The 13,918-nt window shown below is 45.3% G+C and overlaps 1 protein-coding gene across 3 annotated transcripts in view; it reads left to right on the top strand.

Moving 5' to 3' along the window:
* Nucleotides 1-482: 482 nt before the first annotated feature.
* Nucleotides 483-13,918, top strand: part of CRB2 (crumbs cell polarity complex component 2) — a 57,832-nt gene continuing 44,396 nt past the window's right edge. For all 3 annotated transcript variants that reach the window (XM_030535956.1, XM_030535955.1, XM_030535957.1), the window contains exon 1: nt 483-653. In XM_030535956.1, coding sequence (XP_030391816.1) covers nt 572-653 — 82 coding nt within the window. In that variant the 5' untranslated portion in view covers nt 483-571. The remainder of the gene's footprint in view (nt 654-13,918) is intronic.

The following is a 13,918-nucleotide window of genomic DNA, read 5'->3' on the forward strand; positions in this document are numbered from 1 at the left end:
TTGATCAAAAAACTGATTTCCTATATTTGATTCCCAGCCTTGCTCCCCAGGCCAGTGAGTCTGGGAGTTCCATTCACTGCTATGCAGGAGACCTGGGGCTGACTTGCTTCCCAGGCAGACAGAAAACAGACAAGAAATACGTTCTTATGTTCTCTCTTGTTTGGGGCAGGGGAGGGATGAGGAGAAAGTTAATAAAACACCAGCCCTCACTCCCTTCTTTGTCTTTTGCTTCCGATCACATGCTTTTCCTCTTTTAACATTCACCTATTCCTTGCCCACCCTACTGCTCTGGGATTTTCCAGGTAATGCTGCAACTAAAGTCTTTAGTTGTCCACTCCGGTCCATGTGATCCAGGCAGTGTTTTCCTTTCACTCCAACAGCATGAGTAAAGCTTTTCAAAGTGGACAGCGACTCTGTCCACTGTGTTAGTGCTAGTCCCTAAATCAGCAAAGCATGGAGTGAGTGCCACTAATGGAAACAAAAATTCTGAAATCTGGGATGTAGAGAGAACCTGCATTTACCAACTCCCAGCCAGGGTTTCTCTCTTGAGGCTTTTAGGACCGTCACTCTTATGCTTGCCATGGAATTACAGAGAATTCTATCCAGTTCATACCATGCCGCTCTCCTGCTGCCACTCTCTCTTTTGCTTTGGGGTAAGTTTTCATTTTCTGTGTCTGGCTTTTACCCAGTTAATACGCACTAACTTTGGCTAGCAGCCTGAAATTACTTGTCCTTGTGTTAATTGTTATGACAGAAGTGTTGCTTCCACATTCAGTAGCTGTGGAGCTTGGAAACATCTCATCTTGAAGACATAAAGGTGTTTCACAGCTTAAGGGTGTGTGTTGATACACAAGAAGGAGAGAGAGAGAGAGTGAGTGTGTGTGTGAGATTAAGTAATCCGCTATTGCAGTAACTGTTCTCCTTAACAGACAGTGAGCTGAAAACTTAAGTAGTAAAGTTCTCCTGAACTTCGTGTTTCTGCTCATGCAGAACAAATGCACAGGAAGAGCTTATACTGTCTATTTTAAGTCCATTTGGTGGTGGTGTGGGGCATCCCAGGAGATGAGTAATGTGTTTTTTGTTGGCAGGTAGTTCTGGTACATAATGTAGGAGGCGAAAGGTTCTATTTTAGAAACCTTTAACAAATTTGATCCATTCTGTAAGATACAGAGAGTGACGAGATGCCCAAAGATTGTATCATATTGGTGGGGCTTTTTGGACTTTCTTTCAGAGCTGAGGAATATACTTTTAGAGCAGGGGTGAGCCTCTACAGGTGCATAAGCAGCTTTGCTCCTGGGCTTAAAATACACTCACACCTGGGTCTAATTTCTTGCATGCTCTGGAAAATGGGCTTCCCTGTTTCTTGTGAAATGGGTGTCTGGGGATCTACTGGGCCTAGACATCAGGTTTAGTCATCTAGGGATTATAAAGTCACGTCATGTCAGGAACCTGCCAAGCCTTTTACTGGGAAGGAAGATGGGGATTGAACTGCCCTCCCTACTCCTCCCCAATACTGCCAGGACAATGCATGGATAAGGTCCTGTCTCCGTTTAGGCAGCAGCAGTCGCTGACAAGGATGCATAGAAGTGAGGGTAAAACATAGGGAACTAGGAAACACAAAGTTATTGATTCAGTGTGCCCTTTTCCTGCCATACTCTATCTAGTTGAGCCTTCTGGTTTTATTCACAGCATTATGACCTATTTCAAGTTGTTGAAACCTCAGTACTTCTTTTCATGCCCCTAAAAGTTCCACCCCAGTAGCCTTCCTGCATTACCTTGGTCTGATACTGTTACACACCTTAACATTTGAGTTGAAGTGTTTTTGTTTAGCTTTGCCCCCTGAATTTATTTTCTTCCGTACTAACTTCTTTGTCTGCGTTGGCTCCAAGTGCCTGGAATTCCTCTGGCCACAGGGAAGCAGGGGGGACTGTCTTTTGTGTCCAGTAACCATAGCTACTAGTTTAAAGTGTGAAGCAATTACAATGGCTTTGTGCTGTGCAGAAGGAAGGCCCATTGCATGTACAGAATTGCTCAGTACTGGCTGCATCAGGGATGGAATGCTCCTTGGGGAAATATGCTGTTTTGCCTTTGCATTGATATCCTCCCTCTCTTGGGCAAGGCCTTTTTTTGGAGCAGCAACCTACAGAAGACATCCCTCTCTCTTTTGTTAGGGTTGGAGTGGGTGCCCTATTTAGAAATCCACTTGTAAAGCACAGCACAAGCCAGAGTTTCCACAGACACCCAAACTTTTCCCATTTACAGAGGGAATTCTGCCAGAAGATTTAATAGTAAATGATTTGCCTTTCTGGAACACCTTTCACTTCAGGATTTCCAAGCACTTTATTTAAAAAGTCCCTCTTTGCCCTTGTGAGGCAGGTAATTATAATTATCCGCCTTTTACAGATATGGGAAACTGAGGCACAGAATGACTGGGTGACTTGCTCAAAGTCACAGAGTAAGAGTGGTTGAGACTAATCCTGGGGTCCAGATTTCCAGTTCCTAGTTGTAAACACTAGAGTAGACCATGCTGTGAAGCAATCAGACCCCATTAGCTCCAAGTTCTCATGTCTGGAATAAACTCTGAGGGTAATGATGCCGGCTGTCTACATGAGCCCAGTTCTGCTGCTTCCTGGAGTATGGGCAGAGACAGAGTAGCTCTCAGCTAATATTGGTGTAGTTCATTTGGTGTCTTGAGGAGTACATGCTGGGAAAGTGGATTTAAAACCCAACTTCCATGTCTTTCTGCCCCACACAATTAAACAGGCACCTTCCTTCACATACCTTTGGTCTGGCAAATGGTTTGGAAACCTATTGTGGAAGGACATTTGCAGGCCAACCTCTCTTCTCCTGGTTTGTTATCTGCTCTAGGGTAGGCTCTTGAGATTAGCTTTGACATACACACAATTTACATCTTAAACACTGTTCAAAGCAATGCTCCCTTTTGAACAGTCTGTGTTGTCTGCCAATGTATTTAGATTGGAATTAGAAATTAAAGCTTGTGAGCCACTTTGGTGAACTGAATACACAGGAAAACCCCTATGTTTGATCTGTGGAAAGGGCTGAGAGATCAGAGAATGTGTAAACCAGGAAGGTCAGCCCAGAGATGTGTTTATTAAGGGGAAATACTGGGGTGAAATAGGAATTGAAAGATCAAAGAGTTACTGGTGCAGTATATTCAAGACTACCATAAAACATGGATTTATAGCTCTTGCACCCTTCCACAAATCATGGAAACTTGATAATAGAAGTCGTTACATCTTCAGATGCACATTAAACAATAGACAGATGACAGAGAGCTGGCTGACTATCTGTTTCTGTGTTTATAATGGATTTAATTTCCTGCAGTGCAGTAGCTCTGATTAACCCTATTAATATTTTGAGCCATAATTTTGGCAGTGGTCTGCCCTGTGGATTCTTGCCCAGTGCTTGGCACTTCTGTGCAGTGATTTGCTACAAGTCAGAAGGCAGAGAGCCAGGAACTATCACTCTTCTCCTTTGAAGTAGGTAAATAGTATTCTCATTTTACAAGGGGAAACTGAGGCACAGACATTAAGTGACTCTGTGGATGAGCTGGCAATTCAGCCCAGGCTTCCCAGTGAAAAGTCCTGAGAATGTGGTCAAGCAGGACTCCATTCCGATCTCACTTGCGAAGATTTAGCTCTGTTGACTTCAGTGGAGTGAATCTTGATGTACAGGGATACTGAAGAGCAGAATCATGCCCATAGTATTTTAATTAGTACTCAAACTGGAATTTGGCTAATACACTGGGATTGCACCCCTGCTCTGCCAAAAAGCCATTGGCTCTTTGAAAGACCACACGTAGTCAGGCCCTTTGTTTAATGTCTCCTCTGAAAGTACCCAGTGAGGGCTCTCTAGCACTATCCTGGGCCATTGATGCAGTTCTGTCTCAGAAAAATTGCCTACTGAATTGCAGGCACTACTTTTGGATCATGCTGGGCTTCCTGTAGAGGTCTCTTGTCCTAGTACCATACCCAGCTTAGCAGAGTTTGTGAGATATGACAAGACCCTAGGCTGAGGTGGTATGACTGACACTTAGATTCAGCCAGTCGATGGTATTTCAACCTGCGTGTTCCATCCATTTCACTGCAGATTCTCTCCTTTATGTTCTATTTGAACAACAGTACAAAAGCCTGAATAGTTGCTATGGGGAAAATGAGGAGGAAGAATTTTAACCAATCATCATAATCTTTGCAGATTCCCTTCAAATCTCTCTCCTGGGATCTGTCATGTGTCACAAGTGCCCAGTAAGCCTCAGCTAAATAGGCTGTCCAGCTCCTGGGACACAGAGTGGGCAGTGATGCCATGAAAGCAGATGAATTCTCCAGTTTCTGGCAGTGGGATGACATTTGAATGGGACTAGCAAGGTCAAGCAAAAAGTTTATTTGTGGCAGGAGACATTAGTTCAGCAGCACCTCTCCTGATCACTGGGGGAACCAATAAAAGACCTGATCACTCTGTTCTGTTCAAGCTGGCATGATCAAGCCCACCTTTTCCTTGTACAAGGCAGGCCCCTCCTCCCCCTTCAGCTCATATGCTGGTTGGTGGTTTTTAATCAAAATATAGTTTTTTTTGGAAAGACTCCATGCCTGCTTCCAGTTTGCACAAATTTGAACAGAAGTTACCTATTGAAGTCCATGTGATGGGCTACCATAAGAAGAACACAGGATATGGAATCATTAAGGCCAGATCAGCAACAGTGCAAATTACACAACATGTCAACACTCAGAAAGAATTTCAAGGCCATGTTCTTTGGTACTTAACTGATTAATGGCAAGAGTTTTGCTTGATTTTTGTAAAGCCCACAGAATTTATAATAAAAATTAGAGGTGGCATAGGTTTGTTGAGTCACCTCCTCTGTGTCAAGAGTGCCAAGGGGCTTTGGAAGAGCCCAGAATGCACCTTGAAGGTATTCCCAAGGAGCTCTCATAACAGCCTAGAGTCCCACATGGTTCCTGAAGGAAGAACCTGATTTTGTTGTGCCCATTGCTGACTTGGTTGGTTGAAGGGAGATCTTCCGCTTTAAAACTCCTTGCAGGGCTGCCCTGCTTTCTTCCTAGTGAATGGATCCTGGGAACAGGCTAGAGAGTGTACCCTTCTGCTAATCCCTTGCACTGACCAGGGTAGGGAAAGATCAGTGGAGGTCAGCAGGGATTTACTAGTATAAACACATGCCTTTCTGTTGCTATGGAAACATAACTCTTTCCATTCCTTTATTCATGGGTTCTGTCGCTGTTGTTTTTGCTCTAAGTGTGGCTCTGGTACCTGGGGAATTTCCCCTTTTACCTTCGGCCTGGGTGTCTTACTGTAGCAGAAAAAGTGTTGGGTTGATTAGTAGGTGCCCATCATAACTGGTTGAAGCACTGAGTTAGGATTTTCATTATTCCCATCTGTCGCTTCCAGGATTCATCTAGTTCATTTGCTGTTGCTTTGTCACTAGGAGGCCTGTTACTCTCAGCTTCTGGTTGCATCAGGACTTTTTGTCCAATTGCTGAAATTAACAGGGCAGGTGAAATACAATTGAGGGAATATAAAACTTTTGGGTCTGTAGCATCTGTCCTGAAAGATGGTGATGGTGGAAAGCAAAACTGAAATAATATTAAAGCTATGGAAATCCACAGATATGATGGTGGCCATTCCATGCCCATAAGGTATTTATTCCACTAGTGTCCTACATCTTAAATAGTTTTTGTAACAAATAATAGACATTTTTAAGCATCTAGTAATCTCTTCCTAAAAAATCATATTAAAAAAATTGAGTGGAATATGGCTAAATCCCTCTTAGAGCTGTGCACTCAATGTAGCAAAGGTGTTGAAGCTGGGAGCTACAGCATATAAACTCCCTGTAAACTCCCAGGAACCCTTTGCAATTGGAGGGAGAGCATACATTCCATTACACAGCTCTCTTCAGACTCATGTCACATGGAGATGCTATCTGTCTTGTGTGCAGCCCTTGCCAGCAGTTAAAAGCTGCATTACAGCCTAGGAGTCTCTGAGCCTGGTGCATTATGTCTCCTCGTCCTTCTGACGGCCTCCCCCATCCCTGGGTGGTGGGCATTGTGCTGTCTCAGTCCAGTGACTTTCTGGGAGGGAAAAGCAGAAAGAGAGGAAAATCAGACCAGTGCTGCTTAGACTCTGAATATCGCCATCCCTTGTGGTCCTTGTATCTCAAGAAGAGTTTGAGGTGACACTTCTGATGCCTAGGGGTAAGGAGGGAACCCCATTCCCATTGTCAGTACTAGTTCCTCAGTCACACCAGGCATAGTGTTTAGCCCTGTGTACCACAGGGACTCCTATTCCGTCCTGTTATGTTTTCTCCTGCTCCCTGAGGCTCTTTGACGCAACAGATGCCACAACTGGAATGTGTTGAAATGGGTAACTTTCTTGAGCCTGGAGCTGCATGAAAGATTATGCACTAATGCACCTGCCAGTTTGTCCTGGGGCATCACGTTGTAAAGTCTATAAATGCAAATCAGATATAAGCAGGGGAATGAAAGTTTGGATGCTTGAGAGAATAGAGTTATGCTAGCTAGTTGTAACTCTTCTAGCACATAAGGGAGATTGTGCATCGTGTATGTGTATAAAATATCAAGCTCTCTACTTCTATAATACTTTTAATTTAAAGTACTCCCAAGTTCTTCACACAGGTTAATTAAACCTCTTGACACCCTTGTGAGGTGCATCGTTGTTTTTTTCTATGTTGTAAATGGGTAAACTGATGCCCAAGGTGTCACAGTTATCTGTCAGGCCTGAGAATAGTCCCCAGGCATTCTGACTACCAGTCCCTTTCCTTATATATCTGTGATAATTTGTGTCTATTTGCTGGGAGATTCCACCCAACAAAGCATCAGGATAAAAATGATCCCACTAGTTACAGGGCACATGCACAAGCAGATGTTCAGAGATGGATAACTAGCTTAAAGTCCCACTCCATAAGTACCCTGACTCTGCTGTAACTTTCTGCTGTTTGTAGAGACTATTGTGTTCAATTGTAATGGAACATTAAACTCTCTAAAAGGCTCCCTTTTATCCTGTGTTGAAGGTATCCTCCAACATAAAGGAAACAAGGTGATGTCTGGGCTGATAACCCCAATGTCTGCTGATCCCCTGTTGGAATGTTAAATGAGTGTTTAAGACCAGGTTGGATGGTACTTATCAGTGGAGCTGTCTGGAGGAGTTTGAAGCTGCAGGTACCTTATGCATGGTTAATGTTAGGATGACATTTAAGGGGCCAAAGGCAGCAACAGTCTCAACTGCTAAAATTGGGAAGTGCCAAAGAAAGAGAGAGCTTTCCTGCATGTGGGTATGGTACTGAGCACCTCCGATGCACAGCGACTCCGAACTGAGGACATCCAACACTTTCCAGAGGTGCTTAATACTTTACAAGTATCAGAGGGGTAGCCATGTTAGTCTGGATCTGTAAAAGCAGCAAAGAATCCTGTGGCACCTTATAGACTAATAGATGTTTTGGAGCATGAGCTTTCGTGAGTGAATACCCATTTTGTTGGATGCATGTCATGTATCCGACAAAGAGGGTATTCACCCACGAAAGCTCATGCTCTGAAACGTCTGTTAGTCTATAAGGTGCCACAGGACTTTTTGCTGCTAGTACTTTACAGGATCAAACCCCATTATTGTAAAAAGCTGAAGACCATTTAAAAAACTGTCAAGTATCAGAGGGGTAGCTGTGTTAGTCTGGATCTGTAAAAGCAGCAAAGAGTCCTGTGGCACCTTATAGACTAACAGACGTTTTGGAGCATGAGCTTTCGTGGGTGAATACCCACTTCGGCAGATGCATGTAGTGGAAATTTCCAGGGGCAGGTATATATATATATATGCAGGCAAGCTAGAGATAATGAGGTAGTTCAATCAGGGAGGATGAGGCCCTGTTCTAGCAGTTGAGGTCTGAAACAGGGCCTCATCCTCCCTGATTGAACTATCTCATTATCTCTAGCTTGCCTGCATATATATACCTGCCCCTGGAAATTTCCACTACATGCATCTGACGAAGTGGGTATTCACCCACGAAAGCTCATGCTCCAAAACGTCTGTTAGTCTATAAGGTGCCACAGGACTCTTTGCTGCTTTTAAAAAACTGGGTGACTTAATGGGCACAATAGATTCCAGGCTGCATCTCGAGAACTGCTGAGCTAAAGCCCTGGTCAGAGCCATGCCTTCCCAGGGCGTGAGCTCTTTCAGAGGAGTCCAGAAGAGGGGGATACTTTCATTTAGCATCACCTCTCAATTCCTAAAAGGAGACAGATGTTGCCCTTGCATCCCTGTGTGTGACAAGAGCTGCGTGCAGTATGGCTGAAGGCAGAACTTGGCCCCAAGTTGGTAACTTGATTGTAAGCCTTGTTTGTTCTTTCCCCACTGTGGAGGGGCAGGGGGCTTTGTTCATTTATTTATGGATTTGTTACATGGCACATGCCATTGTGAAGATGTGAAAATGGTATCTTCACTGACCTTTTGAGTTGGGTTAAGATCTTTGCCTTGGCTTTTGGGCAAGCCCCATGTGATCTTGGGAAGGTCAATCATTTTGGCACTCTCTGCTTCGGTTGCCCTATTTGTAAGATGTCATGGAGGGTTATTAATGGATGTCTAAAAAGTGCTTGGCATTCCTTGAATGTGTTTGGCTTGCAAAGAAAACTTAAATCCCCATGCAAAGTACCCACGGGTACAATCCCAGGCCTTAATTTCCTCTGTCCTCTGGGAACTGATCACTGGGGTGGTTGTTGTAGCTGGAGCCAGTGGACACTAACCTGGCCATGTGATGGAGGTCTGACTTTTTTGTAACCCTGTCCCATATTGGTGATGTGGTGAAGTTTCTTCCCAGCACCTCCTGTGAGTTACCCTCTTACTGTGATTGCTTGTTGCAGGTGAGCTAAAGTGATTTGCTCCTCTCCGTACATCATCAAGAGGATAATTCTCTTATTTCCTGTTGTACATAAAATAAATTCTGGTGTCCTACAATGTTCAGTGGCCCAGCCCACTGACTGGAGGACACATTAGGGTTGGTGGGGTCAGCCTTTGCTCTTCATCAGTTTGGTGACTTAGCAGCAAAGCATCACAGGAAACCCTCCCCCCCATTTCTATTTGATATTGTTTGTTCCTGGAAATACATTTCTGAAGTGCAATCCCTCCCTACCAGTCTGAGATTCCCAGTGCTGGAATGGGCTGCCTTTGTTTTGACATAATGAGCAGAGGGTTATGAGCTTGAAAATTAACAGCTCCATTGTTTGTGAAAAGAGGGTCTTTTGACTCAAACTTGAGAATGGAGCATCCAGCCCTACCTCCAGCACATCACCTGCTTCCTCTCCTACACCACCATCTACACAAGGGGCCAGCTCAGAAAAGCTCCTGCCCACACAAGCATGATGCTCCCTATTCAGGAGTTCTGTTCCCAGGGAGACAAACTTGCTGTGGTCAGTGATTCAGCCCTTCCATTTAGAACTTTGTAGGACTAGAAAATGTGGTTGTAATACTAAAAGGTGTGTATATGGCTCCATCACCATGGTATCAAAGTGCCTCATAATCTTTACTGTATTTATCCTGACAGCACCTCTGTCAGGCCTAGCAGTGATGATATTTCATTGTACAGATAAAGTGTAGAGGCACAGAGAGGCTAAGTAACTTGCCCAAGGTTACAGAGGGAAGCTGTGGTAGAGCGGGAAGTTGAACCCAGGTCTCCAAAGCCCTAAACTAGTGCCCTAAGCACTGGACTGTCCTTCATCTCTAACTGGAGAGACTGTTAGTTCAGTGATTAGAGTAGGAGACTGGGGATCAGAACAGAACTTCTTGTACTTTTCCTGGCTATGCTGTAAATTGCTCATGTGACCTTGGGTGAGTCACTTAATCTCTGTGTGCCCCACTGTACAGTAAGAATAATGCTTGCCTCCCAGGGGTGTTGTGAAGCTAGTTAATGTTTCTAGAGGGTATAGTATTGAAGGTATTAAATATGTAATAACTATGATAAGAAAGGTGTTGGTACACTCCTGTGGTGAGCTCTTCAGAAATGCCTGTATATACCAACTCTAAGCTGGTATGGTTCTAGGACTAGGGCTTCTCCAGGAATACCTGGGAATGGAGGCTGCTTTAAGCACTGAGTATCATGGCCCTTGAAGCATGATTTATGAGTCCTGTAGCTAAGTCAGAAGAACATTTCAGAGCCACTGAGGTGCTCTCGGGGGAGGAGCTATAACAAGTGGGGACTCTTTCTATTGGATAAGGAAAGTCTTATTTGTGTGCTTTAAATTGCTGTCCTTCTTGACCATGGCCCCTTCTTGGATAAAGAACCTATTCTAAAACAATCAATGTCCATTGCTGGCATCTGGGTAACTGGCTGGGAACCTGAACATTTCATCAAGCTCCTTGGTCCTTACTGTGAATTGGAGCTGCTGGAAACTAAGCCTGAGTGGGTGAGTCTGTCTGAGGGCTTGTCTACATCAGAAAGTTGCAGCGCTGGTGAGGGAGTTACAGCGCTGCAACTTTGAGAGTGTCCACATCTGCAGGGCATCACCAGCGCTGCAACTCCCTGTTTGCAGCGCTGGCCGTACTCCCGTTTTGTCTCGGGTGTAGAGGATCCAGCGCTGGTGATCCAGCGCTGGTAATGCAATGTAGACACTCACCAGCGCTTTTCTTGACCTCCGTGGAAGGAGGAAGCCTCTGGTAATCAAGCTGGTTTCCTTTCCCGGTTTGCCCTCTCGGTCCCGGAGCCAGCCAGCAAACCGCAGGGAAGGAGACCTGCTTGCTCGGGGTTCCGGGACCGAGAGAGCAAACCGGGAACGCCGCGGTTTGCTCTCTCGGTCCCGGAGCCAGCCAGCAAACCGCGGGGAAGGAGACCTGCTTGCTCGGGGTTCCGGGACCGAGAGAGCAAACCGGGAACGCCGCGGTTTGCTCTCTCGGTCCCGGAGCCAGCCAGCAAACCGCGGGGAAAGAGACCTGCTTGCTCGGGGTTCCGGACCGAGAGAGCAAACCGGGAAAGGAAACCAGCTTCGCCGCGGTTTGCTCTCTCGGTCCCGGAACCCCGAGCAAGCAGGTCTCCTTCCCCGCGGTTTGCTGGCTGGCTCCGGGACCGAGAGAGCAAACCGCGGCGTTCCCGGTTTGCTCTCTCGGTCCCGGAACCCCGAGCAAGCAGGTCTCCTTCCCCGCGGTTTGCTGGCTGGCTCCGGGACCGAGAGAGCAAACCGCGGCGTTCCCGGTTTGCTCTCTCGGTCCCGGAACCCCGAGCAAGCAGGTCTCCTTCCCCGCGGTTTGCTGGCTGGCTCCGGGACCGAGAGAGCAAACCGCGGCGTTCCCGGTTTGCTCTCTCGGTCCCGGAACCCCGAGCAAGCAGGTCTCCTTCCCCGCGGTTTGCTGGCTGGCTCCGGGACCGAGAGAGCAAACCGCGGCGTTCCCGGTTTGCTCTCTCGGTCCCGGAACCCCGAGCAAGCAGGTCTCCTTCCCTGCGGTTTGCTGGCTGGCTCCGGGACCGAGAGAGCAAACCGCGGCGAAGCTGGTTTCCTTTCCCGGTTTGCTCTCTCGGTCCCGGAACCCCCCTTGAAGCCGCCCAACAGCGCTGCAGTGTGGCCACATCTAACACCACTTGCAGCGCTGGTTGCTGTAAGTGTGGCCACTCTGCAGCGCTGGCCCTATACAGCTGTACTAATACAGCTGTAACAACCAGCGCTGCAAAATTTTTTTGTAACTTATTTTAATGCAAAGTGAAGAAGGAGGTGTCCTCCTGAGCTTGGAGAGGGAGCAGGGCTGTTTGATGTCCAGCCACTCAGCTCAGTGAGTGCTATAGAATGCTTCATGAACGAATACTGCGGAAAGAGACATCTCTGGAACAGGTAGTGAAGCTCTGTGAAGTGACCCCTTGCCTTCCAGTGTGCGTAAGCATTTGCTGGTGGCAGTTTCTAATAGAACACACTTCTCCAGGCTGTGCTAACAGGATACCAGAGCAGACCGAGAGCTCCACACCAAAAGTTAAACTGTATTTATTTATTTCAGCTCTGCTCAAAATGGGCTGCTTGTGGGGGATGTTTGTTGAATAGAGAGAAACTTGCAGGGGACCAAGTTATTTTCAAACTGCTAATAGGGTTTTGCAAACAATGGAGAGGACAATAACATTTAATGCTATTTTAAAAAGGAGAGACTTCGCTGCATTCCTTTCTAGCGCTCCTTTGCCAGCCTTTCTGCAATTTCCTCAGATCCCCCTCATCTTGCTTTATCTGAACTACAGGTCCCACAACCCCTTCCTTCTGTAGAAAGAGAGTAAATGTGCAAACTCCTGTCAAGAACAAAGGGGTAACTTGGCATGTTCTCTGCTCCTAATAGTGACTTTCATGAGTGTGTGAGAATACTGGTGTCTTCCCTTTTTTCTTCTGTATGGTAGGTAATGGTGGCCTGAAATGTCACTTCGTTTCTGGGTTTTGTTTTTTACATTGGAAATTCAGGCCTTGTCTAGCTTGGAAGACTTTCCATAGGAATTGTTGAACTAGTGTAATCGTGACACCCCAAGAGACCAGGGACTGATACCTGAGAAATTGGGAGGGTAAGAGACTTTAGTCAGATTTTAAAATCTGGGTTTTATGGGGTGTGGGGGAATTGTTTTTTGTTTGGTGGGGAAAGGTTTAATACCCATTTAATTCCAATGACAAAAGAACATTTTGGAGGAAGAAAAACATTTGTTAAATATTCTCTCATCTCTGCAATCCAGGCATGAAAGCTTACACCACACATCTCTGAGACCCCCAGGAAGTCATCCTGCAAACTCAGACTAGATATTCCTAATATTTCTCAAGTGAAAAAACAAACAGAACAGAAGAACAAAACCAAAATGCTCTATCAGCAGTCTTCTTGTCCCAAAGAAATATAAAAGATCACAAACCCCATCTTTAAAAAAATGTTTTTGAAAGCTACACTTAAATGCAAAACCAGATCTATGACATTGGGACCCAGTAGAGAAGGAGACAGACACAGACGTAGCTGACAAAAACATGGCTGGCTGCCTTTATTATTCAGGTTGCAAAACTGAAAGCAACATGGAGTGAGGCTTTGCACTGAGGAGGAAGGGGGCGTGTCCAAACATTTAAAGGGGCAGAACATCACAAGATCTGCACTGAAGGAGTTCAACAAGTATATTATATCTGACTCCTGCTCTGTTTTAGCCTTTGACGTTCATCATAATCCACCCCAAATGAGAGGAACCTCTTTCTAAAGGGAAATGTAGCCCCCTCCAGTTTCACTTCAGAGTAGGGTGGCTGGCTGGTGGTGCTCTAGCAAGTTTTTTACAGCAAGTTTCACTTTCCTTTGATGTGTCACAGGAGGAACACTCTCTCTGATAATTAGAAAGTCCAAAACATCATTTTTAATCTAGCAACAGTGTCTTTCATAGAAAGTCATAAAACATCTATGGCTTGATGGCTTCTGTGTCTAGATCTTCCCAGTCTATGAATCTGTGGAGCAGTTTGGTTTTGAGCATGTTTCAGTGGTTGTTGTATGATACAGCAGAGAAGGCTAATTTATTCACTATGGTAATTAACACCTCATGCATATTCATAATTGTTCATTAACAAAACAGAGAAGAAATAACTGTGTCCCCCTGGCAGCAATCAATGAAAAGACCAAAACCAGAGTTTAAAAGGAGCACATTCTTGAAGCGGATGCATGTGTGGATTATCTGACTGACTGAGAAGTGACCTTTCTCCAGGAGGCTAACTAGTATTCTGATTACTTGACACCAGCTCAGAGTATTGAAAATGCTGCAGGTCATCCGTCAGGTGATCTCAATTGAGTTAATAAAATGCTGTGTTCAGTTGGTCACATGGTGCTGAAATTCCATCTTCTGAGCTGGCTCTTTTAATAATAATAAGTAATATAAAAAATAATTAATAGCTATATTGTGTCAGCCTTCACT

This window comes from Gopherus evgoodei, chromosome 16 (assembly GCF_007399415.2).
Source record: "Gopherus evgoodei ecotype Sinaloan lineage chromosome 16, rGopEvg1_v1.p, whole genome shotgun sequence".
Lineage (NCBI taxonomy): Eukaryota > Metazoa > Chordata > Testudines > Testudinidae > Gopherus > Gopherus evgoodei.